This window comes from Astatotilapia calliptera, chromosome 13 (genome assembly GCF_964374335.1).
Source record: "Astatotilapia calliptera chromosome 13, fAstCal68.1, whole genome shotgun sequence".
NCBI classification, from domain to species: domain Eukaryota; kingdom Metazoa; phylum Chordata; class Actinopteri; order Cichliformes; family Cichlidae; genus Astatotilapia; species Astatotilapia calliptera.
This window is the reverse complement of record NC_137434.1, coordinates 14,946,632-14,972,806: the sequence shown is the minus strand read 5'-3', so window position 1 is coordinate 14,972,806 and position 26,175 is coordinate 14,946,632. Positions and strand designations below refer to the sequence as shown.

Genomic DNA, 26,175 nt, shown 5'->3' with positions numbered 1-26,175 from the left:
TAATTATACTCAAAATTATGTCAAGTATATTTAAACGGATTTCAGTGGGGCAAATGACAAAAGTCTGTATGTTGCACTCACTTTTATTGCACTAAAAACATCCTAAACTACGTTTAAAAAGAGCAAAGAAAAGGATATTAATATATACAAAATACAATACTGTTCCCTTAAAAGTAAATACTGTCTTGGTGGAGGTTTTGTTGGTAAATGAAAGTGAATTCCACATGGTTTCACCTTGGAGTGAAAGACCCCTTATCTGATTCCAGGAGGAAACACAATCCTCTTGGAGTTGTGTCAGAAAGGGAAAAAAAGAAAACCCTGCAAATTGAAATACGCCGAACTACCCGCTGTGATGACCCCCTGTGAATAAGGAAGCAGCCGAAAGTAGTTTCTTTGTTTTGTCAACTGTTATCAAGAGCAATCTGACCACAGGGTCATGCTTCATCTTCATCCACCGAACAGTAGATATTTTGTAGATACGGCTCACAAATATTACACTGTACTGACACTCCTTGATTATAAGATAAAAGTAGAAAATTCCTCCTGTGAATTGCTAGAAAATATGTGTCTGTAATTAGACAAAGCCAGACTTGCACAATCATTCAGGTTGTCTTTGGAAAGACATATGTGAAGTGGCGGTTGGAGGCTGCAGAGATATGTGTTGTTTTTAAGAATCACTCATGATCAAATTCTAAAGGTGTAGTCAGGTGATGTGTATTAGTCATACTGGAGGAGGAGATGTCAGGTGCTTTGAGGTGGAAGTTTAGTACCATCCAGAATAAACAACCCCAGGACCTGTGAGAAGAAAACAAATTCTAACATGTACACTTTTAAAGAGTATCACTGCAATATCTGTAATAATGCAGGTGTAGACTGCCGGAGGTGTCAAATTCTCCTTTCACTCCTCAGATTGCAGAGCTAAGTTCCAAAACATGCTAAAGAGCACTTCAGCATCTGGGTTTGTCTTAAACGTAAACGGTGGATACTGTTTGGGTGTATTTTTCAGACTATAAAGGCTACCACACTGTTGTATGGTGCAACGGTTTCAGCCTGATCTAAGTAAACACTGGGCTCACTTCAGCCACTCCTGAACGTTGCACAGGAGTGGTAGGTTGGTTGGTATATAATATTGCTCTATTAACCTCCGGTGTCCGTCAGTGAGTATATAGCGCACTCTAGTGGCCGAATCCAGGTTTTGAAATGTAGCCCCATTTCTCACCGCTGGATGTCACTAGCATGCTGAGACTAAAAGAGGTCAACGGAGACGGGGGAGGAATCATCCTGGTAGATTTGTAGCTGTGATGGAAGAAGTTTGAACTTAAGTTGAAGCACAGTCAAAAAAAAAAATTAAATGGACCATTTACAAGTCGTGCATAAAAATTATTATCATTAGAATTTACTTGGGGGCGGGACACTCACTAAAATGCTTTCTATAGAATATCTTAATCCATGTTCTAACATCCGGTTAAGGAAATCCCAGAAAGTTGTTTCTGTTCATCTGGACCAAACGTTCTTCCAACTGAAAACTCTACGTCCAGGTGAATGGAATAAACCTTTTGGGACTTCTATAAAATAGTTACTTATCTTTAAATATAATTACATGTTATATTCTTTGGATCATCACCAGTGATGTTTTAATATGTAAGCATTTTACTACAAATGTTGTTACTATATCTTTTGTTGCAGTAGGTCAAAGGATGTCATTTTAACTACAGCTGTAGCTTTGGTATGATACTGCACAATATTTCACTATATTTATATTTATTATAACACTGAATAAAATAGAATATTCAGTTGACAGAAGTATCAGCATTAAATAGATGCTCCTGCAGAATGCTGACTTTCATATTTTTATATATCAGCTATCAATACTTTAAAAAAAAACATGTAATGTACTATTTTAATATTGGTTTAGATTAGTAGTGTATATTTGTCCATAGAGTGTGAAAAATGTCACTCCTTCCCTTTTTTCACTCCATTACTTTCCAGATGTCATCAGTGGGTGTTTGACTGTTGATCACATGATCACATGAGTGTCTGTTTATTTTAGCAGGAGAGTTGGTCTGCTATAAGAATGATTTCAGATTTAGAATTTACTCATTCAAGTGTTGTTTTAAAATGTTTACCTCTGTTATATAGTGTAGATGAAGTACAGAGTAAAATTCTTTCTGTAACAGGGTTTGACTAAAATATGTGCTGCTTGCCTGCGGACACAACCTCTCACACTATGGATGCAAATAACAATTGTTGTTATTGTCAGTATAGGATCATCTACCTTTTTTAATAAGTAGGGTTTAATTTGACAGAAAACCAAAAAAAAGTCTATCAAAAGATCTCAGACGTTTAAAGAGGTTTTTTTGTTTTTAGAGAGTGTGACTTGACACACAAAAAAGAGGGTTTTTTAGTCATCATCTTCTTTGTGGATTAATCTCAGAAACAAAAACATGCTACTTCAGATTCTGTTGATTATTTTACTATTTTATTGCAAACTATAGCCTTTACATCTTAACAAAATATTCCTTTATGTAAACATGTAGAAGTGCAGGAAAATAAATAAGTCTTCGTTTTGCTCATGAGTCACATAGAGATTTTATCACTGAGCAAATACCAGCAGTTCACTTCCTCCTGTGGCTCCTTGTTTGGATACTCCAAAGTACCTCCAGGGTTTCCCACAACAACAAACAAACCTCTCTTTAAGTCCTTATCTGTCCAAACAGCCAGTCTACTGGGTCCTTTCCCTTGCAGTCACGTTCTCTGCTCATCCTGAGGGAAAAATCCTCTGTGCTGCTGTTTAGATTCAGACTGGAAGGTCTGGAAGTCCTTAATGTGCGCGGAGACCCGCGAGGTGCTGAGGCAGAAACTGAGAGCTTCATCTGAGCCTTTGAGAACTGCCGCAGCCTGGGGGTCCTCTGGAGTCTGACAGGGCCGTAGCTTGGGGCCTCAACAGGTCGGGCAAGAGCCTGGATGCTGGTCATGTAGTCCTCTAGAGACTGGGAGCTCTGGGTGGACTGGGAGGATGAAGGGTTGACAGGCAAGTCCTCAAGTGTCTCGGTAATGGTTGGCAAGTGAGGCAGAGACAGCAACAACTGTCTGCGTTTCATGCTGCAGCGGAGAGGAACAATAAAATAATTAGACTCTGGGAAGGGGGTTCTTTTCAAGAAAAAATCAAAAGAAATACAGATTATAGCTGTAATTTCTAATATTTGACAACATATAACTGTGCTGCTAAAACATCTGACATAATCTGTAAACATCTCTAATTACACTCATTACCATTTTTTTAAATTTAAAAACAGGAGCTAAACTGAAAGATGTTTCCCCCTTTCCTTATTCTGTATTGTTTCCTGAAAATAATTACTTCCAAATCATTAACTTAATTTTATAACTCTTTAGTTAATGTTGAATACACTGCTAGGATTTCTCTAAAAATAACTTGTGGGGATAATTCATTTGTAGTCCTGAGGAACAGCTAATAATGAAGAAGTAAAAGAGGAATCATTCTCACCTTTGATACTTGTGTTGTAGGTTTGACATGCAGAGAGAAATAGAAGTGATGTCCAGTCTTTGCAGTTGAGTCTGAGTGGACTGGAGTGTGTATCCAGCCTTTATAGAGGCACGCTGCAGCAGAGTGATTAACCGCTAGCTCCAAAAATAGCTCAGCTGACCTAACTCGCATCTGTGTGAATTTGTGTGCGTGCACTTGAGGGTGTGTTCATGCCTGTTCAGGAAACTCAGGAGTGGTGGGTCAGCGAGGTTCAGTGGTGCAGCTGCACTGAATGTTTATATTTCCAAAACAATGAAGCCCCGTGAGCGCCTCCAGAAATCCACTTTCTGTCTCTTCTTTCCACTCTTTAACATTTATGATTGTTATCATTATGAAAATGAAAACAAGCATAATTATTCTTTCAGTCATTTCCAACCATTATGCCTCCTCCTGATCCCTTGTTATAAAACCAACAGAAAAAAATACACAAACGCACACATTTTCAATGCAAATCAACTCATTAAAAGTTTAAAAAAACAAAACATGAGGATTATGTCTGTATCGGCTCAGACGCCTGTAAAAATTGTTCATCATGTGGTTACTTCAACAATCAGTCTCATGCACACAAGTGAAATGCATGAAAGCAGAGCATACACGAGGATGCATCACATGCAAGCTGCTCAAAAAGTACATAAAATATTTGCCCTCTAATATGAATTGTTTTGTTCTTGTTTAATTAATAATTAATCTGTTTGAGCTCAGTGAAGCCACATGTTTGCATGTAACACCTCCTTAATTAGAAGAATCCATTAAAATTTATTACATTTCAGTGGAAATGATTCAATCTTATTGGAATGTATGTAAATTGAAATGTCAAAACTTGCATACATTTAAAATTCTCTGTGACTTATGAATTCCAGATATATTCAGCCTTTTCCAATGATTTTACTTTTTATTACATAAAAATTATACTTTAAAAATCGATGCTTGTTGGTTTTACTGGTGTCAGCTGAGCAGTTGGGCTTCTGAGAATTAGGAATTATTTCTTATCTGTGTTACTTTGCTGTTGAAACTGCATAATAATTTGATTCATCAGCTTTTCCCCTCAGCAAATCTGTTAAATGATATTTATTGTATTTCTGGGTAATGAATTAGTTATAGTGATGATATAACAAGTTGTTTCAGGCAAGCGGACGTCCTAAAAGTGTGGTGGATGGCTGTTATCACAGTCACAGATGTGTGGTATCTGATTTATCATTGATCTAGCTTTAATACAAAGCACATAAACCTTGACTTGTTGTTGAACCTCTGGATTTATTTTTCACGTTAACACGCCGAAGGCCCTTGATTTCTGCTTTAGTTCTGCCTTTTGTGTTTTGCATTTAGCTGTAAAAGCAAACAGTTTTGTTTTCTACATCCAAAGCACGTACGGCATAGTTTCCAATCTATTCTAATTTTAGAGTTTCACTTTTTTTTTCTCAACAAAAACAACAAACTCGCCCCCTGCGTGTACGTGACCCACAGCAGTTATTAAGACTTTGTTCCATTTCGGCCCTCCCAGACGTGATTCATTCTTGTAAAAAGGATTGTGTGACACGCCCTTTTTTCCACAGTTTCTGAGAGATGACAGAGCTCACCCTGCAGCTGTGAGCGAATGTCCCAGCACGTACACCTGATATTAAACCATGGTGGCTGCAGGCCAGCAGGATATCCCCTCTGACAATGACTGCTGATAATTTGTTGTCATACGTGTGTTTGTGTCTGTATGCAGGAGGATGGAGAGTTTGTTCTTGAAGGGCTGCTGAACATCTACTGGGGTCTATGTCGACCAATAAGACTTCAGATGTATGATGACAATGAAAGATTTCGTTTCAGCAGGTATAACGACCTAATTAAGATGCCAGCTTCTAATTTCAGTCCATTTCTAAGCACTTTGAAGCCAAAAGCCAATGATATGTTTCTGAAGAGAATGATTGGCAGTTTCATCAATACTCAGAATAATTAAAACAATTATTCTACTTTTGAGCTAAGCTAAGCTAATCCTCTTTTTACTGTAGCATCATAATTATCTGAAAGATGCTAATCTGCTCATCTAGCCGCCTGCAAAAATGTAAATCCATTGCTTACTTAAGGCTTTCAATCACATCTCACCAGTTCAGAACAAGGTAAATACAATAACTTCACATAAACTGTAAAGATACATTAACCTTGTAAAAGCCTGAACTATGACATTAGGTGCGAGAAAATTCTCATTTTTAAAACTGGAATGTTTATGGAAATGTCTAACATTAAAAAAGTAACTATCAATTTGCAGATTTGACTTGTAATTTCTATTGTATTTGTATCATACTACAGTTTAAAAATTGCTACGTCTGACATTTTTGTGCAACGTATGGCTTAAATATGTATTGTGCAATTTAACTGCACACTGCTAACATCACACTGATAATGTAAAGATAACATAAAAACTCATGTATCAAATATGATACGCTTGGTGTTCGAGGTTTAAAAACTTTTCCCTTCGTTTGTCTTCTACAAAAACGGCAGATTTACCGTGGCGAAGCAGGTGTCAGCAGAGTCTAATAATAACTCGCTTGACCGAGAAACCGGACCAGCAGGTGAGTTTGAAACACGTGCGGCTATTCTCTTTCACACACACACACACACACACGTGCTGGATTAGTTCAGATTACACACCTACTGAAGGAGATTATGGTCCCACAAGTGCTTCATTAAGCACTTTGGTAAGGTAGACTCACATGTTGGGCACATACGATCAAGAGATGCCACTGAAATCAGATCACCAGCTCTATAAATAACCAGTTAGACTTGTTAGAAAGGCCTCAAAGCCATCACTAAGCGGTTTTGATAGCATCTGTTTTCTCACAGAAGCACCTTATGACTAAAGGTAAACAACGCAGCATGAATCACCACTGAATCAGTGGTTTAACATTTTGTCATACAGTGGTGATGTGGTCCCCATTATATGACAAAATTAAAAAATATATGGAAGAAAAAATGAATATTCACAACTAATACTATATGATCTACTTTTTACTGTTATAAGTTTTGTTAGATTGTGATTGTAGAGTTGTAGTGTACTGGTGAGAGTCTCAAAAGCTAATTTGGAAAACTCTTGTTAACTTGTAGTGTAACACTGATTTGTCAGAGCTAGCTCTGAGGAGCAAGATTTGTCTGACTTTAACACCATATTAATAGCTGTTTGATTTATGATTGATTATTGGAAAAATCCTGGACATTATTGTATTTATTGAACTATATAAATTGCTTTCAAAAAATTAACTGAACAAGGGTGCTGATAACAAATCAAGAAATCATTTTACTTATTGATGCTAATAATTGTCTCATAATTGGGAAGAAAATACCACAGGGTGAAAACTAGGCTGCTGCTGCTGCTCATGTAAAAAGAATGTGTCAGCAGATGAATAGTTTTTAATGGATATAAATGTATGAAATATGTTCTCCCCTAACCCCAAAATGATTGTTCACATATTTTAATGTTACATTTAATGTCAGTATGAAGCACAGGCTATTGAATCTACACTCACTGTCCACTTTATTATCCCAAAAGGAGGTCTAACCCAGTATAACCATTACTGGATTAGACCCCCTTTTGCCTTCAGAACGGCTTTAATTCTTTATCCAGAAGGGTGCTAGAGACAATTATGAGATTTTGGTCCATATTGACATGATAGCAACACACAGTTGTTGCAGGTTTATTGGCTGTACATCCACAACTCTCCTGCCTACCACATCCCAAAGGTGCTCTATGGGATTGAGATCTGGTGACTGCAGAGAGTGCAGTGAACTCACTGATATGTTCAAGACACCAGTTTGACACGATTTAGGTTTCGTGACATAGTACGTTATCCTGGTGGAAGCAACTATCACAAGATGGGTACACTGTTGCCATAAAAGGACAGACATGATTATCAACAAAACTCAGGTTTAAATGTCACCTGCTCAGTTGCCACTAAGGGGCCCAAAGCGCACCAAAGAAATATCCACCCTGACAATCCACCACCAGCAGCCTGAGGGGTTAATACAGGGCAGGATTGATTCGTACTTTAATGTCATTTACACCAAATTCTCGCTATATTATCTGAATCTTGCAACAAACACTGACTCATCAGACCAGGCAACATTTTTCCAGTCTTCTATTGTCAAATTTTGGTCAGCTTGTGTAAACCGTAGCCTCAGTTTCCCGTTCTTAGCTCACAGGAATGGCACCTGTTGTTGTCCTCTGCTGTTGCTTCGAGATTCAACATGTTCTGCATGCCTTGGTTGTAACAAGTGCTTATTTGAGTTACTATTCCCTTCCTTTCAGTTCAAAGCTGTCTGCCGAATCTCCACTGACCTCTGACATAAACAAGGCATTTTTACCTGCTGCTTACTGGATATTTCTCTTTTATGGAGTGTTCTCTGCAAACCCTAGAGATGGTTCTATGGGGAAATCCCAATAGATCAGTAGTTTCTGCAATACGCAGACCGTCTTCTCGGGCACCAACAACCGTGTCACGTTCAAAGTCACTTAAATGTTGTGGTTGGTTTTGAACTTAATAAGGCTCTCTGGACTATTTCTCTATGCCTAATCAGGAGCTGCTCCTACCTTATTTGGTGATTAGGTATTTGCAGTTGAATCAATGTACCTGTGTTAAAACAGGTGTGTTTTTTCTTTATGTGTCTCCCTCAATGAGGTGGTGACGTGGGTGGTCAGGATGAGGATGACTCTCCTCAGCTACTCAGGACCAGGAGTGATGCTTCCTTCATGCGTGTTCAGAGGAGGTCAAAGACTCACACTGCCAGAGACCTGCAGCGCTTGCGCACACACAGGTTCTCAATCAACGGCCACTTCTACAACCATAAGGTACATAAACAGAACACGCATAACAGTACACCCGTTAATGTTTCTGGTTGTTGACACATCTCCAGGTGCAGAGGGGCAGTGCTTTCCTGTGTGGGTGTGCCTGTGCTTTTGCTGAGTTTTACAATAGCCAGCTGTGATCTCATTTCATTAATGTGCCACAGGGAGGAGAAAAAAAGGGGTTACACTGTGTTCCTGCATCAGTCTCTCAGATACAATACAGTGGGGCAAAAAAGTATTTAGTCAGCCACCTATTGTGCAAGTTCCCCCACCTAAAATGATGACAGAGGTCAGTAATTTGCACCAGAGGTACACTTCAACTGTGAGAGACAGAATGTGAAAAAAAAAATCCATGAATCCACATGGTAGGATTTGTAAAGAATTTATTCGTAAATCAGGGTGGAAAATAAGTATTTGGTCAATAACAAAAATACAACTCAATACTTTGTAACATAACCTTTGTTGGCAATAACAGAGGTCAAACGTTTACTATAGGTCTTTACCAGGTTTGCACACACAGTAGCTGGTATTTTGGCCCATTCCTCCATGCAGATCTTCTCGAGAGCAGTGATGTTTTGGGGCTGTCGCCGAGCAACACGGACTTTCAACTCCCGCCACAGATTTTCTATGGGGTTAAGGTCTGGAGACTGGCTAGGCCACTCCAGGACTTTCAAATGCTTCTTACGGAGCCACTCCTTTGTTGCCCGGGCAGTGTGTTTTGGATCATTGTCATGTTGGAAGACCCAGCCTCGTTTCATCTTCAAAGTTCTCACTGATGGAAGGAGGTTTTGGCTCAAAATCTCACGATACATGGCCCCATTCATTCTGTCCTTAACACGGATCAGTCGTCCTGTCCCCTTGGCAGAAAAACAGTCCCATAGCATGATGTTTCCACCCCCATGCTTCACAGTAGGTATGGTGTTCTTGGGATGCAACTCAGTATTCTTCTTCCTCCAAACACGACGAGTTGAGTTTATACCAAAAAGTTCTACTTTGGTTTCATCTGACCACATGACATTCTCCCAATCCTCTGCTGTATCATCCATGTGCTCTCTGGCAAACTTCAGACGGGCCTGGACATGTACTGGCTTCAGCAGCGGAACACGTCTGGCACTGCGGGATTTGATTCCCTGCCGTTGTAGTGTGTTACTGATGGTGACCTTTGTTACTTTGGTCCCAGCTCTCTGCAGGTCATTCATCAGGTCCCCCCGTGTGGTTCTGGGATCTTTGCTCACCGTTCTCATGATCATTTTGACCCCACGGGATGAGATCTTGCGTGGAGCCCCAGATCGAGGGAGATTATCAGTGGTCTTGTATGTCTTCCATTTTCTGATGATTGCTCCCACAGTTGATTTTTTTCACACCAAGCTGCTTGCCTATTGTAGATTCACTCTTCCCAGTCTGGTGCAGGTCTACAATACTTTTCCTGGTGTCCTTCGAAAGCTCTTTGGTCTTGGCCATGGCGGAGTTTGGAGTCTGACTGTTTGAGGCTGTGGACAGGTGTCTTTTATACAGATGATGAGTTCAAACAGGTGCCATTCATACAGGTAACGAGTGGGGGACAGAAAAGCTTCTTACAGAAGACGTTACAGGTCTGTGAGGGCCAGAGATTTTCCTTGTTTGAGGTGACCAAATACTTATTTTCCACCCTAATGTACGAATAAATTCTTTACAAATCCTACCATGTGAATTCATGGAATTTTTTTTCACATTCTGTCTCTCACAGTTGAAGTGTACCTCTGGTGCAAATTACTGACCTCTGTCATCATTTTAAGTGGGGGAACTTGCACAATCGGTGGCTGACTAAATACTTTTTTGCCCCACTGTAAGTGCATGTTGTTTTTGAACAGAGTCCAGGTACATAGTGAGAGATTTCCTTTCTGTTTTAGACTTCCTGTGGAAAATGTCCAGGGCACTCAAGCCTAGGAATCCATACTGAAGTGTTGATGAAGCAAAGCGCCTCTACTAGTACTCTGTATTCTACATGGGCATTTTCTGTTGTGAATTTTTCCATTATTGTGTTCCAGACATCTGTTTTTACTCCAGCCTATGGTTCAGTCACTAACGTAAGAGTAAACAGCACCATGACAACTGGCCAAGTCCTGAACCTGCTGCTACACAAGTTTAGGGTGAGCAATAAAGATACTGGTCTCACTTCAAGTTGATTAAAATCAAGTATTTACCTTATTAATGTATTCATTTGATAAATTTTATATACTTGAAAATGTGAGTGAAGTAAGCCGTTATTATCATGGGTGATCATTTCGGTAAATCAGTGGTAAACTGGATCTTGCCACTGACAAACGCACAGTGCTAGCCTGGAGACAGCTACAGTTTCATAGGCAGCATACTCAAGGAAACCAGTCCTTCTAACCTGCTGGCATAACAGCAACATTGTTTTTGAACTAAAAGCTTTCTATGCCTGCCTTAATACTTCTGTCTTCTAAGGTGGAGAATAAAGCTGAGGAGTTTGTTCTTTACATGGTGCATGAGTCGGGTGGTAAGTGAGACCTTTCAATCTGTGTTGTTGTTTTTTGTTTGTTTTTTTTAATTAATTTGTTTATGTTTTTTTTTATTGTGTGTGTGTGTGTGTGTGTGTGTGTGTGTGTGTGTGTGTGTGTGTGTGTGTGTGTGTGTGTGTGTGTGTGTGTGTGTGTGTGTGTGTGTGTGACTTTGCTTATGACCTTGCAGAAAGGACACGACTGAGGGTTGGTGAATACCCACTGGTGACACGTGTGCTTTATGGACCCTGTGAGAAAATTTCCAAGATCTTTATCACAGAGGCAGACCTGGGAGAGGAAGTCACATATGATGTGAGGATGGGCTTAGTGCCACTACTCTTCTTTTATCTTGTGCACATGACTTCTTTTTTTTTTCTTTTCTCTTTTTTCTGTAGACGCACAACAAAACAATGGCTCAATGATAGACAGTTGGGTTATAATTAGCAAGCTGAGAAAAGATTTCCTGTTTAGGGACTGATGTAACAATGGCTAACATGACTAAATCTGTGACAACACTGTAATATAAATAAGGTTGCTGCTCGGTACATTCCCCAAATAGTCTATCATTTGAATCACTCTAAATTAAGAAAGGCAACACTATTTTTCCACAAGTAAACAAAAGTTTTACCTTTATTTAAAATAATAACTTAAAGCCAAATCTCACTTGTCTGATTTCGGTTCATTGTTCATTGACATGTCCTTTTATTATTGTCGTGTCATCTTATAGTTTTTAAAAGATTAGAGTTTTAAACAAAATGCCAAAGTAATATTTATTCCCAATTTTCTCTGGGTAAAACACAGAAGTGACTTTTGACAATTTGTATTAAGACAACTGAAAAACTGTTCAATACGTGTTCAGTTGATTATTTCAAATAAAGTTGAGGGCTTTTTTTTCTTGGAATAAATATTTGTTGATTTAAGTATTTGTAGTTTAAAGTATATTTTATTTTGTTTGTGTTATGTGCTAAGAGTGTGCATTTGGTTTAGCAGTTTGATTATCACTTTCTGCAAAAAAGTGTATGTTATGCTATGTCTGGGAAAATTTAAAATAACACGATAAATATCCATTTTCTGAGCTCCCTGCAGGCAAAACAACAATTTAATAATGAACAGTAAATGTCATATTTATTTATTTATTTTTTTTAAACAGAGTATAAATTAGGATTAGAGTCCCAAATAATGGGTAAACAAATATCTATACATCTATATTATGTATACTATATCTATACATCTCAATGAAGTTAAGAAAGAATAAAAAAGAATGGGATGCAGACACCCCAATTACTCCTGCAGGTGTGAACACAAAGTGCACAAGTTACAGGTATTCATCTATTTGGCTATGTATATGGGCCACAATTGCAGCAGATTCCAGTCGCAATATTCACTCTCACACAAAATGCAGACCTTTCCATAAAAGCAAACAATATATCAGTTGCACTGAAAAGCACAAGAATACAATAAATAACAGTAATGAGTGCTTTCTGCCATCTTAGTGCTAAACCAGGGGAAAGGAAAAAAGCCTTGTTTTGTGTAACATTTATTTGTGGATAGTTCTCCCTCAAAATGATACGTTTGAATTTATCTTTTTCCAGGTTGCCCAGTACATAAAGTTTGAGATTCCCGTTTTAGACAGCTTTGTAGAAAAACTGAAAGAGGAAGAGGAACGTGAAATAATCAAACTGACCAAAAAGTAAGTCAAGAGTCTCTCCTCTCATAAATGTTGTAAATCTCGACTGATTTATTTCATGATGTGGAGCCAATATGCATGTTTCCTGTCAGTATTACGGAATCAAAACAAGGCAGTCACTCTTCAGTTAAGGACAGTGTCACGGCTTATTGTTTGCAAGCTTATATAATCTTTCACCTCATATGACTGAGATTTCAGCCTACTAAGCCTGACATTGTATGTACTTTTATGACTCATGTGGCCTTATGAGTCTGTTTACACAGTTCTGTGGTAAACAGACTCTCAGACTTGCTTCTCTTCTGGAGACAAAAGGCACATCATCATAAGAAAAATATTACATTGCAATGTTAAGATCAGGTTTAAGGTTGGGATAACGTTTCCATGAATTACTACAAGTCAGTGATGGAATCGCAACTGTGCCTTTCATGGTTACAGTTAACTTGCATCAAATTGTCTCAACCTGTATTCTTTTTTAGGATTTGTGTTCTAAGTAGCTAAGCTCCACTGACAGTCTGACGAACAAGTCATTCATAACACATTCTTTGTTCAGTCTTTTCATTAAAATAATACCACTCTTCAGTAATAAATAAATATGTATTTGGGTTTAAGTGTGAACATGCAACACAAAGCCTTTATTCGAGTGTTTCTTTTCCCCACCTCTGCAGGTACAGTGCCCTGAAATCTATGATACTGCATCAGCTTGAAGACAGAGCTCACACTGATGACAGAGCATGATTGTTTCTATAAGCGCGTGCTGATGTGTAAGGGGAATGGGCGGGTGCAACACTAATGATTGTTGTTTTAGTATGGGAATAGTTCCAGATACTTTAGTGAATGTAGAGGTAAAGGAGAAAAAGTGAGTCACCACTTTGTATCATCTATTCTGTCAATATTTTTACAACTAAGTGCATCACTGTTTTGATATCTTCTATTAATATATTCACATTTTGTATGAAAATCTTTACTGCACATATGGATATTTATACTGAAGTGTTTTGGTAATGTTTTCTCTGACTTGGACCTTTTTATCTAATAAATCAGCTTTAGTGTTGTCCTTCAAAAATACTGCTTGATGTCTTATAATAAAGAAACTAAGCTTGGGCTTACACACACAGCCATATTTATTATTTCCTGTGTTTCCACAGACTGAACACACATTAGCATTGTTCTTCTAAGCAGCCCTCTTTGCCAGCTACTTCCCATGAGGGGTGTGTGTGTGTGTGTGTGTGTGTGTGTGTGTGTGTGTGTGTGTGTGTGTGTGTGTGTGTGTGTGTGTGTGTGTGTGTGTGTGTGAACCCTGACCCTTTCAGCATTACACAATAGAGGTATCCTGAGAGAGTATGGCTGTTCCTTTTTCCCACAGATTTACAAACGGCAAGACTTTTGTAATATTTTGTGGCTCAACCTTGACTTTAAACACTGACCTACAATCACTCACTATTATTGTTTTATCAGATCATAACAGTAATTCAATAATGCTCCCTACTCCCAACCATTAATCTCGCATGTATTCACAGAGCTCATGGTCTTACTAAAGCAAATTTAGTTTGAAAAATTGGGCAAGAGGAAGATTGGTCACATTTATCCACTACTTAAGGGAATATTGCTAAAGGTTAACTGTGTCCAGCTAAGGAAAGCTGTATCTTATGAACTTCTAAAACCCTGCAGAAATGGAAAAACTCCAAGTATAGTCATGTTTGCTGAAGTAATTTCTTTTGAGCCTTTGAATACTGGTTTAATTTTCAGTATGAAAAACATATGCTCGTGCAAAATTCCTGATAAGCATCAGAGTCTGCCTTTCCTGCAAATGGATAAGATATTCTGTTAGATTGCTATATATTAAACTAAATATCTATGCATGGAAGTTAGTAGAAACTATAAGCAGACATTGGATTTACATAGCTGAAAATTTCTGGTTTCTGATTGTGTTCAATAAAAGCAAGTTTTATTGATCATTGCAACTGAATTTGTTGCATGCATGTAAATGTTCCATTTGGGGGGGATAACAATTCTGAAAAGTAATTTCAAAAACATCAGCTATTGTCTGAAGATGGTTAAGCTTTTAAAGATATATCGTTTGCATCTATAAACAATGACTGATTCACAAAACAGGAGGTCTTGAACCACATCCGTGATCCAAATAAAACTGCTTCATAGGAAGCTGTGAAAACCTGGCCTTTGCACCCTAGCTGATAGGTTTGAGAGACTGGCAACTGATTAGCAGTAAACCAAAAATAAAAACAATTGTAATGATTTGCATTCACCAAAGAGCTACTGTGTGGACCTTGACTGTTTTATCAATTGGTGTTCCTGTTGTTGTAAATTTACTTACAATCTCATCTCTGAACCCAAAAACAAAACGTTTTATCATATTTTAATATCATCCTAAAATTAAAGGGAGAAAATCAGTATTAAATACAATGTTAATTGTGCTGTACTGCACATAAATTAAAATGCCATTTAGAAAGACTTATTGTAATTCGCTGTTTTCATGTGTGTGTAAATAACACAAACAGGCCATTTGTTAAAGCATTTTTTTTACTGTAATAGCACCCTCTAGTGGCCATTGAAATACTGATGCACAAAAACTATTTCTGTAGGCACAACCTAAACAGAACCATCTGTGTGGAAAAATTACACTGGTGCAGAAATGACAAAACTGCAAGACCCAGACCAATGATACCATCTTTCATCTTGTCTATGGATTAAATTAACTGGGAAACTGTGGCACACTACACACTCACTGGCTCACAATTTGATTGGCAAGTCGATAGGCAATGTAAACAGGCTTAGTGAGCTCTAATCAGAACCATAATTTACAAAATGAGCTGTTATTCCATTTACAAATAATCTGAGATATTTGTATATAAAAGTTTACTGAGATCACAGGTCAAGTGGGGGGCTGAAAATTCTAAAGTACATCAGTTACTTCAGTAAAAAATTTCCCACATGTGAGAATAATAAAAGTTTACCTTATCTTATCTTACAATGTGCAAAGTTGGCAGTGACAGTTAGCGAGACCTAACCTCTCTAAGGGGGTTCGATCCGACTCAAAGGGGACAGAATCATGCCAGGAAAATTATGAATTATTTTTCTAGGAGTGCAAAAAAAAAAAAAGAAGAAGAGGAACAAACAAATGTGGTCACTGGCATTTCTGGCGTAATAAACACCTGGATTTTATAGGACTGTTGGTACTGTTAGGGGTGTGAGATTATTTATAAAAATAATGGTGATGAACGGTTGAAGGGGTCCCCTGTGAATTTTTGCTTAGAGTCCATCCCAACAGCAGCCTGCTGGCCAGTTAAAAGAATGGAGTTTTAAGGCACTTCCAACTTTTCAAATTAGGAACTGGTAGCTAAATCTATCAAGGGGCCACTGGAGAAACTGGGACTTTTGGCACTTCAGCACTGGTTTCATTTTGCATTAGTTGCAGCTTGGTTGGGAGATGCTCTTAGAAAAACATTAGCATTTAACAAACAGGGCTTTAAAAGGGCTTTAAAAGTTTTAAAAAATCACCAAATTGCTGTTGGGGCAGATGTGTCTGTAAATCATTTCAAAACTATATTTCTCATTTTTCTTGCCTTTTATGGTCCTTTCCCCAGTTTGATGTCAGAGAAATCATGTCAAGTGTCTGTGGTCACTGCTTATATAAACAAGTTAGTACAAAGTGAAATGATACTTCCTGATGATGTGTTTATGGTCCGTTAATTGTTTCATTTTGTGTATTGCGTTTTCCTACGGACAGGTACCGCAAACATGCTGCAGCGCAGTCTTCCAACTGCACGTTCCTAGACGTGGATGACGTTGTGCGTTGGTCAAACGGTGATTGGTTGAGAGGTGGGCCGAAACAGGGAAGGAAAGGACAGGTAACTTCCACCAGTAGCAAGAGAAGAGCTAAAAAATAATAATGAATACAGCAAGAGAGGCACAGACAGCGGCTGTAGTGGGCGCTTTTCATTTCCTTTAACACTCTGTTTCACTTCAGCTCTTTGTATTACGTAACTTCAGTCTTGTCCACGGCTGGCTGAGTAGCCCACTCACCTGTAGCCTGCCGCCTATTTTCGACACTGCCTCCATCGACAACAGACCCTCTCTGCAGGTAGACGTGCCGTCCACGGACTGCCAACGCGTTACCGCTACTATATAATGTACACCGATATATAAGTCACACCCCACTGTATGCTCGAGTCACACTGTATCTTATTTCATACACGCCCCGAGGTGAAGTTGAGATAAAGCTGTGAGAGCGACAGTCCTACAGTTCGATGCGAACCAAGGATGGCGACGAGTGCGGACCCAAAGATAGTTATAATAGGATGTGGAGTATCGGGTATAGCAGCGGCTCACCGGCTTGTCAAAGCTGGATATGGTCATGTGCGGATACTTGAGGCGACTGGAAGAAGCGGGGGACGAATAAAAACAGCAACTCTGGGTAAGTTTATATGTAGTTTCTGTTTTAGTCAGTTTCGTCTTTACACTGTCAGAAAATCAGAAACCAACTAAATTAAATCCTTAGTAAGAACAACATTAATTTCTAAGTGTGAGCATCTTTATTGCAGACAATCTAGGAGGATAAGCGATCCAACATGTTCTTGTCTCTTTCAATCACCTGCTGCTGTCAGCATCTTCTGTTGTACTTATTCTCAGTTTCAGTGCTTGGACTGTTGTGCAGCTTTCTGATGTTTTCCGAATGGTGAAACAACACAAAAATGATGCCAGTGCATACAGACACCTCACATTAAAGTTTTTACAGGACACTATGCAGTGCCGTGAAAAACTAAGTGCATCTTAGCAACCAGGTGCTGTGAAAGTCTGGATGAACCTCACCACACAGAAAAAAAAGGGTTTTGGCAGTCCGCTGTAGGCATGTGACCCGGGCACCTTGCAGTCGTTGAGTCGATCTCTGTATGCCAAGGTATTCTAAAGTCAAATGTGAGTGTCTGTCTGACAAGCTAAAGCTTGGCCCAAAGTAGGTCAGACAACAGGATCGTGATCCCAAGCACTAAAGCGGAATAGCTGAAAAAGAAAATAATTGAGGTGCTGCAATGTCTAAGTCAAATTCCAGGCCTCAACACGATTGAATGTGGGACCTTAACAGAGCTGTGCTTTAATGGATGCCCACCAACCTCAATAAACCGAAGCAACATTGTAAAGAAGAGTTGGCCAAAGTTCCTCCACAAAGACGTGAGAGACTACTAAAGTCATGCAGTAAAGAATAACTTATAGTTATTGCTGCTACAGGTGGTTCTTCCAGCTGTTGACTCATGGGGTGTGTTTAGTTTTTCTCAGAATTACAAAGAGTTAACCTGATCTACTAGTACAACGGCCTCCCATCATCAAGATAATTATGCTGTCAACTTAATCTTTGGTCAGTTTACTGTCATTGTGCAAGTAAATGTACACAAAGACTTGTTTTTCTTTGACAGGTAGCACTATTACAGAGATTGGTGCGGCTTACATCCATGGCCCATCTGAGGAGAACCCATTGTTTTGTCTGTCTCGTGACTATGACCTCCTGCCTCCAGAAGCCCTCACTCCAAAGAACCAGGCCGTAGACGTGGATGAAGATCCTCCCTTGGTCCCCAACTGGTTCAGCAGTTCAGGTGACCAGACATAGTAACACAAGTGTACTTCAGCACATCGCATCATCGTGTATATTAATAGCGTGCTTGGTAAGCTGTGATTGTTATTACAACTTTAAATTCTGTCCCAAAGGTCAGAGGCTGAGTGCAGAAAGCATGGAACCAGCTGAGGAGCTGTTTCGTGAGATTTTAGATAACACTTCACAATTTCAAAATCGCAAAAACACATCCTGGGAGAGTGTAGGACATTTCATGCGAACAAAGGTACATTGTTTTGAATTATGCTTGTTGCTGATGATATAAAAAGCTGTAAAGAAAAAAATCTGTTTTGTTGAAATTTGGCATTTTGTGCAGGCGCAGAACCAAGCAGCGGGAAGGTGGAAAGATGAGGATGAAACCACTAGGCAGCTGCTTCTCTCTGCCTTCAGTACTATGCTGAAGTTTGAGTGCTGTGGAAGTGCCACTCATAGCATGGATGACATAGACCTGGCAGGCTTTTCTATGTATAAGAGCCTACGTGGCGTGGACTGCACGCTTCCAAGGTTTGTGCATCATTGTATGCATAAAGGGTGTTAACATAAATGCCATTCATTTACTTGTCATTTGCTCACCTGTAGCAATTTAAGTTTATGCCTTCACCACCAAGTGCTGTCAAAGAGTAAAGCTGCATTGATTAATACTGAGTTATTAAAGTGGCAGTGATTTAGATCCTTAGTCCTTTAGATTGTTTCTTTTATTTACTCCTCTGATCAGCCTGTGTGAGAACCTTCTGTGGTTTTTATTATAGCGATTAGCTAATTATTATTTATTCATTTATTGTCTAGTTTTACAAGAACAAAGCTAATTTATCCACAATAAAGACTAAGACAATGAAATACAGGCACCTTGATGTCTGTAAGTACGCACTAAATAAATAGAAAATGCTCTTGACTGCTCCAGTTTCACCCAGTTAATCTTTATAATTTGTTATTTATTCACTACAGATTATATTTAAAGTAGCCAGACAGGATCCATGGACATGTGCTTGAGCTAACTCTTAGACATATTTGGCACTCTGCCATATTAAAGGTCATGGGCCTGATTTCCATTCGCTGCACCTTAATTCATTTAGAGAATCACTAACCACGACTAAGTCTTGAAAGACTATGAAAAAACCAGGAGCACATGCTGAAACAACTTTAAGCTAGCACGGGGCTGTCACAGAAACACAAAGCAGGAGATGAAGCATAGCTGAATATGTTTCTAAACCAACTTCATTCTAAGCCAAAGACTAGAAAATATGATGAAGCATATCTTCCCTTTGGCTTCACCTGCACAAGGCATTTTTTGAAAAATGTATTGATAGCAATGTTGAATATTATTACACAGGAAAAAAAAACAACTACATGTAAAATAATTACACCGTGACGCCTCTGCCTTGTAAATGGAGTGACAGTAACTGTGTGTGTATGTAAGCCTGTAAAAACTGAAGATAGTCAGATTAACAGTAACAGTATTTCGTCTCTATCCGCCATTCTGTAAATCAGCTCATGTAAACAATAACGTGGCGCACAGCGTGACGTGAAAAAAAGGCACATACCTTTGAGGTTGCGTGGCGACGTAAAGGCAAAAAAAGAGTTTTAAAAAATCTCAGTTTTCGGTGATTGGAAACGCCGTTTACGTGTGGACGAAACAGCTGCGTTTTCAAAAATACCCGTGTAGGTGTGGACGCAGTGTAAAAGAGTTAGTAGTTTATTTTATTACTACCTGTCATTTTTAATTGTTTACTAAATGTTTGAGGTGTAAAATAAACCGCAATGGAGCAAAATAAGGGTGTGTGTGGTTGGAGGATGTCTTTGTGTGTGTGTGTGTGTGTGTGTGTGTGTGTGTGTGTGTGTGTGTGTGCGTGCGTGCGTGTGCGTGTGTGCGTGCGTGCGTGCGTGCGTATGCGCGCGAACATTTTTCTTGTAAAACAAAGGGGGGCCTAGCAAAAAATGTTTGGGAACCACTGCTCTAATCTAATGAACCTCAATAGTAAGCGGTGAGTCAAGTTTTGCACACTTCATGGACACTCATCATCACTTTGTCATTGTCAACAGCTATGATTATCACATCAAATATAAAATACAAATGTACTACAGATGCTGCATTGTGGTCATCTTAATGTATCTTATCTTGCAGAGGATTTGAGCGCCTAATCGAGAACTTGATGTCTGAACTCCCCTCTGATTTGGTGACCTACAATTGCCCTGTGAGCTGTGTCCACTGGAGCAACACAGAGTGTGGCTCAAGTCCTGTGACGGTTGAGTGTGAGAATGGCGAGAGGATTTCTGCTGATCACGTTATTGTCACTGTGCCTTTAGGTAAACTTCTTTTCATATACTTCATCCTGTTTTTCGTATCTCTGCATGAAATTGATTAATTGTAAATTCCGTGCTACGACCAATGTCAGAGCTTAATCTTAATGGCGGGGTTTTGGTAGTGTCACTTTAACAATGGAATACAGACCAAGTTAGATTTAACCCTCTGCTGCAGTTTATGCAATTTTTAATACGTTTTCTTTTTGTCAGGATATCTGAAGAAGCACCACTCCTCTCTGTTCTACCCTCCTCTCCCGGCCCACAAGCTGAAGTCGATCGAGACACTAGGATTTGGAACATGTGACAAAATATTTGTGGAGTTTGAATCGCCGTGGTGGGATGCTGATTGTGAAATCATCTACCTCGTGTGGGAAGACGAGGTTTGTAATACAGCAGCCAGAATAGTTTCATAAGTATGTACCGAACCTGTCTTAATAACAGGTTGACAGATATTTTTAAACTTTGTTGCACAATTTTAAAGATATGAACCTGTTTCTTTGTTTTTATGTATATGATGCAATAAAATATCTCAGAAATGTTGCCTAGTAAGGGTAAAACAATAGAGACATTGTGTGAACTTGTGTTTTAGAGCCAGAGATCAGAGAGGACATAAACCCTTTTGTGTTTTCAGGAGACTGTGTCAGACCAAGTGTCAGATGTGAGTGAATCCTGGATAAGGAAGTTGGTGACATTCACTGTGCATAAACCTTCTGAAACGTAAGTGACATGTTAATCTGAGAGACCATTAATGATTTTTCCCTCCTATAAAGTTTCCTTTGCAATTCAAACCAGCATTCTGACTTCTCTTGTTGATTAACACAAACTCTCAGGGGTAGCCATGTTCTCTGTGGTTGGATTTGTGGCCATGAGGCAGAGTATATGGAGACACTTCCTGAGGAAGAAGTGAGAGAGTCAATCACAAACCTCGTCCGTACATTCACAGGTAAGTTTTATATCTGATCTAAACCTTATAGCTCTTTCCTCTATAGCATAATTAAAGATAAAAAATAAATATCAAAGAGACTAATGATTAAAATTAAAGGTTGTTATACCTAAGAAAACTTTTCTGTATGCACAAGCATCACAACAGTTCAATTTTTCGTTAGAAATCTATAAAACATCTCATTGTTATAGGAATAAAACAAGTTCAGGTAATAAAGAGTATATATGCAGATATAATGGCATTAAATCGAGCAGCAAACGTGTATGACTATTACCTAAATATCTTTATGTCTTACAGCAATAAGACTGAGTTTGTGGTTGAACCTGCTAATATGATGTTGGCACAAATTGTATTTATATTTTAAAAATCTGATAGTCATCACACTCTTACTTATATATAACATATTAGTATTGGGAAAATAGTTCAGTATAGATTTATGAAACCAGGTCAGATTGCAGAGTTTATCCTCTGATGTTGACATGCCCAAAACAGGCCACTGTGCAGATGACAATTGATTGTAGAAAACTATGCAGCTATTTTCCTCGACTGAAACCTTCTAGTGCAGAAATGTACATGTTAGACCGAGTATTGAATAGGTATTGAATGGGCACCATTAAGGTAGAAGCTACCTGGTTTGTGCCCAAGAAAACACACAAATCGCCTGGACACTACGTCAGGAAGGGCACCCATAATAATCTGTCAACTCAAATATACAGAGCTGCCTAATGTGGTAACATGTTTTGGAAAGGGGAGCATCTAAAAGTAGCTTGAGTAGCAAGAAATATTCTTCTCAGATAATTGATCCATAATTGATCCAGCTGCTGCTTTTTAATAAACCAGAATGGGGTGTCACAACCCAGCTCAAAGGACGTGACAAGCAAGTGGGAGACCACACACAGGCTTTTAAAGGCTGTAAGATATTTTTAATGAAATAAGGTAAAGAAACTTAAACACAAGTTAAATAATACAACAGCCATAACTGAAGAACAAAATGAACATAATGAGTGACAGACAAAGAGAGACAGCCATGGTTCAGTCAAGGTGTCTTTATACACTGGGACTGGCCTGCTCAGGTGTGCTGCATCTATAACTGGGTCAGCTCTACCTACCTGCAAGAAACAGGCAACAAGAAAACAAGAACACAAGGCCACCCCACTGGCTGTCACAGGGGGCATATTGGAGGGGCAGGCTGTATAAGGCACTGCCTGCTGAAATGAGCTAGCAAATAGTTACTGATATACAGTATTCAAGTCCTAAAAAGCTGTCATACATAGAGGGAAGGCTTTAATATGTAGTAAAAGTAATTTATTTATATCTGTTTTTTTAATATATTTTCTGAAGTTGTTGAGCCTTGGTTATTTCATATTTGTGTGTAGGAAACGATACCATCACACCAAAGAGAATCCTGTGTTCCCGGTGGTTCACTGATCCCTGGACATACGGTTCCTACTGTCACCCAGCCATAGGCTGTACAGCCAAGGACCTGAAGAACATGATGGAACCTCTACCTTCACAGGAAACTCTGTCACAGGTACAGAACGTCTTGAGCCACCGCTAATATTTTTCTTCCAAGGAGCCAGACTTTCATGTCATTTTTCTAAAGTGGTCTTGAGTAAGAGTTCTCCAGGCTTTTTTGAATGTCTTTAAAAATGTTCAGTCCAGTCCTTGTACCTGACCATTTTCAGAGGAGTGTTTTGTCCGTTAAAATCCATTTTAAAAAGTATCCTTTAGCGCTTTGTTACTAGCAGCCTGTTGGAAAAAAATGCATCATTTGTTCACATTTGTTTATTCAATCTATAAAAACTGCCAGTGATAACACAGTTCAATTCAATTCAATTTTATTTATATAGCGCCAAATCACAACACAGTTTGATAAGAATTGCTAGTAGAAAACGTGACATATCTTGGCATGGTGTGCAGCAGATGAACTATTAGTAAATCAAGTGAGTCATATTGCCCAGGGAAGTACTGACTTCTGTTACTTTATAGTTAGACAGAAAGTGACATAATATAACCTTGAAAAATGTTTCTCACTTTTACTGCTTGTGTGTTTCAGCCCCTGCAGGTGTTGTTTGCTGGAGAGGCGACCCATCCTTGCTTTTACTCCACCGTCCATGGAGCAATTATTACTGGGTGGAGAGAAGCGGATAGACTCATCACTCACTACTGGGCTTCTGTTAGCCCATGAATTCCCTGTAATATAAGAAATTTAAAGATAAAGACTTTTCTTTTAGCTTTTTTTTTTTAAACTAAAAAACAATCAGATAAGTCTTTTATCTTTTCTGACTGCTCTTTAGTCAGATAAGATAAAAGACAAATCTTATCTGTGTCTTATCGGGTGACACTGAGTAATCATAGTGGTTGTCTTTTGGCACTAAAAACCACAGTGCTGAATATGGGAAAAAAGAGGGCTTGTGGCATAGTTATGTTGTAATCTGGAGTTCCACTCCTTATCTAGGTTTAAAGGTTGACGCATTACATTATACATTAGTCATTGCTAACATGTTGCCAAGGGAACTTTTACTGGTGGAGTTGTTGGTAATATTAATGAAAGTAAAATTATGTTTTTGTTGTGATTTTAAAAATAAGAATATGCATAAACTGAATCAATGCCAACAATTTTAATAAAAAATATCAAAGAATAAGAGCACTGAACAATTTTAGTGTATTATGAACAAATAAGACACAGTTATGCATGGTCAACCATGGCATACCATAAAAACGACAGGTAGATCACACGTGACTTAATCGCTACAGGCAAGCAGTAGTTGGGCAGGTGCTTGGATAAAATTTGCTAAGCAAAGCAGGTACAATAGAACAAATACAAATGGCAGGCAAAGTAGCAGGAAGTTATTGAAAAGTGGGTCAGTGTGGCGTGGGGTTAGTGATACAACCCTTAGTGAGTGTGACTGAGGAAGGAATTGATTAAAAATGGGAAAACTTGCAGGTATGGATGAAGTAAGCTAGATAAAAAGTACACCAAATAATAGCTTTATTTTCCATAGAGGAAATATCCATACATAAATGCATTCCCTGGACATTGCAACTATTTTGCAATGATTAATAAGCACAAATCAAAGTCCAAATCATCTGTTTTAAACCACAATCAGGACACATGCTATGTAGTTGCTTGTGTGTTTTTTGTCTTTCTATAGAATAAAAAGACCACAAATATAATGTGTGATTCAGATGCAGAATAGTTCATTTCCTCAATAGGGAGAACACCAAATCATTGAAACATTACATTAAACACAAAATAATGATATATTTGCATTTTCTAAAGGACCGCGGTCCTCCTAATATTTCGAATTATGTAATGATTTTGTTTCAGTTTATGCAAACATAATTTATTAGATTCCCTATAATAAAACTTAAGTAAATGACAGGAGATGCACTTTGCTTTACTTGTCACAAGTGGACAAAAGGGCTCTATCCAGGTTTGTGATTGTGTTTTTAATTAATAAATAAAATCAAACATGGACACATTGTAGTGTATTTACTGTGTTTATTTATGCAAGTAAATTAATGTCTACTTTTTTCTCCCCCTGTGTTCACCTTATGAGGTCACCAAATACTCTTGTCTTTATTGGTTTATGCATAAAGAGCAGGAACTTTCTCACTTGCACCTCCACAAAGGTGTTTTTCTTTTCTGTACTAGAAGCACCAAGGTTAATCATAAACCAGGATTACCAGGATCCAGGTGCATTCTAGGGCACCCAGGCGTTTCAGGCTTTCTGTCATCTGAAATGAAAATGTTAGTATGTTATATAGATCAAAATACCAGCTAACTGTAAGAACCTTGATGTCAGTCCTCTGTTTGAAAATACATTGTCTGCTCTCTAATACTCTGAAGTTTAATACTGAAAAACTGCAGTAAGGATACAACTTTAATTATTAACTGACAAGTGAAGTCTTTGTGTTTTGGAAATACAAATACATTTCCTCAAAGTCACCAAATAAAATATTCAATGTGTAATGAAGTGTATTTTATTTAAGAAAGCCACTAAAGACAAAGTAGCTCTCTATGAATATATAAGGTGATGTCATGTGATCAGCTTTAGGGAGGCATGCAAACTTTTCTTCTGTCAGCTCATCTGTCTCTATCTCTCTGTCTCAACAAAGCTTTTTTTGGAGGAGTGACCACTCCTTACAAAGAAAATAACTTTAAATTTTAAGTTATTAAGTTACAATTTTGAAACCTGAAATTTTGGCTTATTGATAATATATTATAATGTAAACATATTTTCAATGTATTTTATTTATAATGGCGAGAATAACTTTCCATGTAGTCAAGCTTTCTAGGGAAAATCGGAAAATGGACTTTATTCTGAAAATCTTGACCGGAAGAATTTTTGTTCGCAGCTGGGGGGGTTTTTCGCTCCACTGAAGGACACAGCTGCGGTTCACCGTTGTTGCCAGACATGGGTGGACACAGAGACGCGAAAGTAGTGATCATAGGATGTGGGATAGCTGGTATAGCAGCAGCACAGAAACTGGTGAAAGCTGGTTTTCATCATGTGCGGATACTGGAGGCGACAGGAAGAAGCGGAGGACGAATAAAAACAGGAAGGATCGGTGAGTAACATGCACTTAGGGCTTTTTCAGTCAATCTGCAGTTTTTTAAATTCTGGTGTCCGCAAATTACAAACACACAATTCATTTTCTTGTCATGATGGCAAGCAACAGTGTAAAGTTTTTTTTTTTTATTTCCTCACACTGCACTTTCATGTTGGATGTGATTGGATGACCTAAAG

At 38.5% G+C, this 26,175-nt stretch overlaps 3 protein-coding genes and 1 non-coding gene across 6 annotated transcripts in view; 3 read left to right on the top strand and 1 right to left on the bottom strand.

Annotated features, from left to right (window-relative positions):
• The window catches only part of rassf4a (Ras association domain family member 4a), a 28,307-nt gene extending 14,636 nt beyond the window's left edge, over positions 1 to 13,671 (top strand). For both annotated transcript variants that reach the window (XM_026189175.2, XM_026189176.2), the window contains 8 exons: positions 5,256 to 5,362; positions 6,032 to 6,102; positions 8,203 to 8,372; positions 10,397 to 10,498; positions 10,818 to 10,869; positions 11,061 to 11,182; positions 12,463 to 12,560; positions 13,223 to 13,671. In XM_026189175.2, coding sequence (XP_026044960.1) covers positions 5,256 to 5,362; positions 6,032 to 6,102; positions 8,203 to 8,372; positions 10,397 to 10,498; positions 10,818 to 10,869; positions 11,061 to 11,182; positions 12,463 to 12,560; positions 13,223 to 13,292 — 792 coding nt within the window. In that variant the 3' untranslated portion in view covers positions 13,293 to 13,671. The remainder of the gene's footprint in view (positions 1 to 5,255; positions 5,363 to 6,031; positions 6,103 to 8,202; positions 8,373 to 10,396; positions 10,499 to 10,817; positions 10,870 to 11,060; positions 11,183 to 12,462; positions 12,561 to 13,222) is intronic.
• Positions 2,458 to 3,646, bottom strand: LOC113034555 (uncharacterized). The gene is made up of 2 exons (XR_013901003.1): positions 3,506 to 3,646; positions 2,458 to 3,102 (listed from the first exon to the last, which is right to left on the bottom strand). It is a non-coding gene; the product is annotated as an uncharacterized LOC113034555 (transcript).
• Positions 13,672 to 16,637: 2,966 nt separating the features above from the next.
• LOC113034521 (peroxisomal N(1)-acetyl-spermine/spermidine oxidase-like) lies at positions 16,638 to 24,907 on the top strand. The gene is made up of 11 exons (XM_026189154.2): positions 16,638 to 16,656; positions 16,779 to 16,989; positions 17,984 to 18,160; positions 18,273 to 18,403; positions 18,494 to 18,681; positions 20,300 to 20,481; positions 20,689 to 20,858; positions 21,110 to 21,195; positions 21,309 to 21,421; positions 22,798 to 22,952; positions 23,478 to 24,907. Exons 2-11 carry the CDS (start codon positions 16,836 to 16,838, stop codon positions 23,607 to 23,609), a joined length of 1,488 nt encoding a protein of 495 aa, XP_026044939.1. The 5' UTR covers positions 16,638 to 16,656; positions 16,779 to 16,835; the 3' UTR covers positions 23,610 to 24,907.
• An 843-nt stretch (positions 24,908 to 25,750) lies between these two features.
• LOC113034520 (peroxisomal N(1)-acetyl-spermine/spermidine oxidase) overlaps positions 25,751 to 26,175 on the top strand; it is a 9,833-nt gene continuing 9,408 nt past the window's right edge. The window contains exon 1 of one of the 2 annotated variants that reach the window (XM_026189151.2): positions 25,751 to 25,996. In XM_026189151.2, the coding sequence (XP_026044936.2) occupies positions 25,843 to 25,996 (154 nt within the window). In that variant the 5' untranslated portion in view covers positions 25,751 to 25,842. The remainder of the gene's footprint in view (positions 25,997 to 26,175) is intronic. The other variant, XM_080287944.1, reaches the window with a different exon arrangement.